The sequence below is a fragment of the Suricata suricatta genome, chromosome 14 (genome assembly GCF_006229205.1).
Source record: "Suricata suricatta isolate VVHF042 chromosome 14, meerkat_22Aug2017_6uvM2_HiC, whole genome shotgun sequence".
Classification (NCBI taxonomy): domain Eukaryota; kingdom Metazoa; phylum Chordata; class Mammalia; order Carnivora; family Herpestidae; genus Suricata; species Suricata suricatta.
In genome coordinates, this window is record NC_043713.1 from 4,049,129 (window position 1) to 4,053,344 (window position 4,216).

Sequence of the window (4,216 nt, forward strand, 5' to 3'; positions counted from 1 at the left end):
GTTTGGCCCAACAGGATGCCAACCAGAACCTTCTACGGAACGTGCACTTTCAGATCTTGGCTATTTTCCGGAGCCCGTCACGCTGCCCACCTCTGAGGACTCTGCTGTCACCCCGTCTGTGCTGACCAGAGGGAAAGGAGAGAGATGGGCTTTGCTGTCCTGAGCGACCGGGAGAGCGCGTGGACGGACACAGCGCAGGACTCCTCCGGCAGTGCTCGGGGGAGATGGCCGGCTCACTACTCCAGCTGAGACACCTCATACAGGTACGCGGCCAGCATCTTGGTTCCTTCTATGTAGTTACGCCTAACGGAGAAGAACAAGCCATCGTGTTGGCCGGTGTCCGGGGGTCCAGGCGTGCACCCAGCATTCTTTCTGGGACGCACACTGTCCTGCCTTGCTCGCTTTCGTTCTGCTGGCCTTTAGAATCTGGCCCCTGGTCCTCAAGTGCAGGTCCCGTCCAACTGCCCTGCTAGGGACAGTCCTGGCCTGGCCTCACACAACACAGGGGTCTCACCCAGGGCGGGATAAGAAGGACCTTACTTTGATCTCAGCCCCTCCTTTTGTTTGGGTAAGAGGCTTCCGCCTTGTGCCCTGACACCCAGGTCTCCGTCCCCTCCCCTGCCCTCCAAGCGGGGTCTCCACCTCTGTCTTCCCCCTTGACGAGTCCACCCCAGGAACCCTGAGACGGCTCCTCCTTACTGCCCATGGCTGTCCCTGCGAGCCCGGAGCCCCCCTCACTGCTGCTGACTCGGACCCCCTTCCGTCCCTGGTGGCTAACAGAGCCCCCATCATGTCTGCATAAGCCAGGAACACATAAAGGCGGCTCATGATCGTGACACTGGGATTTTCCGAACAGGAAAAGGGCCGAGATAAACACACCACAGGCTGAGCCTCCCTGGGAAGACCCATCACCTCTAGGAGCCCTCCCGACCCCCCACCCCTGCCTTTCCCCCGAAGTGTTCACTCCCCTGCGGCGGGGGCACAGAAACGGCCCCTTCCGGCTCTGCTCCAGGACGGGAGGCGGGGAGCGAGGTGGCAGCCACGAGGACATGAACCCAGGCTCGGCGCGAGGACCCAGGGCCTCACCTGTTGAGCTTCTCGTTCTGGGAGTGGGCGCCGTCGTCGGCCGAGCCCACAGGCAGCAGCATGACGTTCTTCCCCGTGGCCTCCTGGAAGGTCAGAGTCACAGGAATGCTGCCGCCTTCCCTGGTCAAGTCCGGCTCGACGCCAAACACTGCGGGAGAACAGAGGCGAGACGGTGATCTCTTGGGCTGCGAGGCTGGGCGCCCGCCACGGACATGGGGTCCAGACCCTGAGCGCAGCCCGGGGGCGGCGGTCCTGCTCTCAAGGTTGGCTGGTGGCAGGGCCCCACCCACCTCGGGGCCCTTGCTTGCATCCCCAGGGAGAAGTCTGACCTGTTTTCAGGGCTCGTCTCCCAGCCATGTAATGAGGGTGGTTGAAGTCAGACACCCAGGGCTTCCCGCCGTGGCCCATGTACACCTTGAACTTGTTGGGGCTGTGCAGTTCAGCAAATTTCTTTGTCAGGTAGCTCGTAACCTGAACCCCAAGTGAGAGACACGAGGTGGTGTTAGCCAGGCATCTGACGCGGTGCTAGAGATCTACTCTGCGGTGGTCTGCAGGGAGTCTACAACGGGCCGACGACACGCCTACGGTGATCTACGACTAGTCGAGCGAAGTCTAGTGCGTCCCCAGTGAATCTACAAAACGTCTCAGTGGCCCTCATTTTCTGCTGCTAAATGCTGAGCATAACTGTGATAACCAAAAAAATGGATTTTATCAAGATACAAAATCCAGCCATTTGAAGTAAAAGGTGATGCTTTAATTTCAAGCAATTCACCCTTCACGTAGATGTTCCCACATGATACTTAAATCAAGGCTTTACGAAGTCTCTTGGTTTGCTTTATGACAGTAATCACATCAGAGCAGATGAGGGAACCAGGGCACACCTGATGACAATCTCCATCCTCAGCTTCCTACAGGAAGTCATCCCGGATGAGGGCAGGGTCACTGCTCCCCAAATTTGCCCCCCTCTGGAACTGTCCCCTTCCGGAATCTTGCCCTTCCGCTCCTCATCACGGCCCAGACATGGGTCCTCACCCTGACACACTCGGCCCAGAGTCAGCATTGGACTTGAAGCCTTAGGATGAGGTCAGAGGTCAGGTTTTAGCCTCATCAACAGTGACAAAGGTCACACGTGATGCTTTTTATGTGGCCTTTATCTTTCATGGGTTTCTAAACTCCTTATTCCAGTAATTACAGAGTTGGCAAGAGTCGAGAATCGGGAAGTGGGTCTGGAGTTTGTGTCCCCAGCTGCTCTGCGCCCTCCTGGGCATCGTTACTCTCGCCGTCCCCGCTGCACCCCACGCCCCGCTCCCAGTGCCCAGCTCCCTCACATACCTGCTCGCTCACGACTTCGGGAGTCATGTTCGGCACGAGCCTGATGGAGAACTTGCCAACCACTTTCCTGGGAATCACGGTCTTGGCCCCAGACCCAGAAAAGGCGCCTTCGATCCCGTGGAGGGAGAGGGACGGGTAGCGCCACCGGTGCATCAGGATGTCTTTCTGCGGGAACAAGGTGGGGCGGTGATGGCACTCCCTCCTTACCAGGAAGTGGCAATGCACCTGGGAGTCCCTCGGGGTCACCGGCTGGCCCGGGACGCACACAATCACAGGCCGGGGTACAGACCCCGAGGGCAGACAGGTGAGCCTGCCCACTGCACCCCGCCACCAGCCCTGACACAGCACGCGGGCACAGGGCCACTCGGAACGGCCCCGAGGGAGGCATCCCCATGCCTGCCAGGAGCTCTGGGCTGCTGCACACCAGAAGAGTCACAGGGTTCCTGCCGGCCCCACAGGATCCAGGGGTGAGCAGGGTCCCACAGACATGAGTGGCATCAGGAACCAGGAGGGGGAGGGCAGCACAGCGCGAGCCAGCGGTGAGCCCAAGGCCCCGGGCCACATGGCCCAGAACACAGCGTTGGCTCCTACCAGGAGGGGAGAGCCAGGACCGTCCACTGCGTCCTGGGCCCAGCAACCACAGACAAGCATCGTCACCCTCTGCCAAGGGGACTGGCACAAAGCAGCCCCGTCTCCCAAACATAGGGCCGGAACCACGGCCTGCCACGCCCCACGCCTCCCTGCAGTGGCACCAAAGAGTCAGAAAGGGCTCATGGCCACCGGAACGAGCAGCCGGCAGGGAGGAACCCAGCGGGGCTCCCAGGGCTCCTCAGGGACGTGGCCACAGAACGTGTGGACTCGCTGTCTGTGAGCCAGGTGACAGCTGGCCCTGAAGCAGACCGCTTACGTAAGCACAGACACCAACCTGAATGCAGGAGGCACGACGCGCCCCCACCCCGGACCAGCGTCTCCCGGCCTCAGGACCCAGCTGCCCCCGCTCCACTCAGGCCCCCGACTCCGGTGTCCTGCGCCCTCCCCGGCCCCAGGACACCCTGCGGCAGCACACAGGTGCCCCTGCCCCACAGCCCCAGCCTCTGCCACAACCTGCCCTCAAGTGAGGTCTGACCAGCCCGCCCCTCCGCCCATCCCTCTGCCCTGAACCACCGCATCCCTGTCTTCCCATAGAGCGCGCCAGCTCCCTGGCCATCACAGGCTGCGCGCTGGGCCTTCTCTGTCCTCCTCTGGCCAGCCCCCACCCCCTCCCCACCGCAGACAACCTGCCTCGCCCATGCCCTGCTCTGCCACTCACCCCTCAGGCCTCACCCTTTCCAGGAGCACTGGGCTACAGACCCTGCAGACGGTGCAGTGGCCTCCACACCCTTTTACACTTCTTTACCCATTTGCCTCCTGGAGAAATGAAACCCAGGGGCTGAGCCGGCCATCTTCCTCGCACAACCCAGGCCTATTGCTGCTGCAATTCAACTCACGCTGTCTAAATCAGATGTAAACCAGACTAGTGAGGAGAAATATGGTGACACAGTCTCCTCCTATCAGTTAAGTAACCATCTTGAGTCACCCAGCTACCCGTATGCCTGAAGTCATCTCTGGGCCCAGCGGTAAAAACTATCCTACGAACGAGGGGCGCCTGGGTGGCTCAGTCGGTTAAGCCTCCGGCTTCGGCTCAGGTCAGATCTCACGGTCGTGGGTTCGAGCCCCGCATCAGGCTCTGTGCTGACAGCTAGCTCAGAGCCTGGAGCCTGCTTCCAGTTCTGTGTCTCCTTCTCTCTCTGCCCCTCCC

At 60.8% G+C, this 4,216-nt stretch overlaps 1 protein-coding gene across 1 annotated transcript in view; it reads right to left on the reverse strand.

The window, feature by feature from the left end:
- Positions 1-6: 6 nt before the first annotated feature.
- Positions 7-4,216, reverse strand: part of CNDP2 (carnosine dipeptidase 2) — an 11,708-nt gene continuing 7,498 nt past the window's right edge. Inside the window, exons 5-9 of the mRNA XM_029922565.1 lie at positions 3,906-3,910; positions 2,419-2,754; positions 1,416-1,557; positions 1,087-1,234; positions 7-303 (exon numbers count right to left, since the gene is read on the reverse strand). Of these exons, the coding sequence (XP_029778425.1) occupies positions 237-303; positions 1,087-1,234; positions 1,416-1,557; positions 2,419-2,754; positions 3,906-3,910 (698 nt within the window). The 3' untranslated portion in view covers positions 7-236. The remainder of the gene's footprint in view (positions 304-1,086; positions 1,235-1,415; positions 1,558-2,418; positions 2,755-3,905; positions 3,911-4,216) is intronic.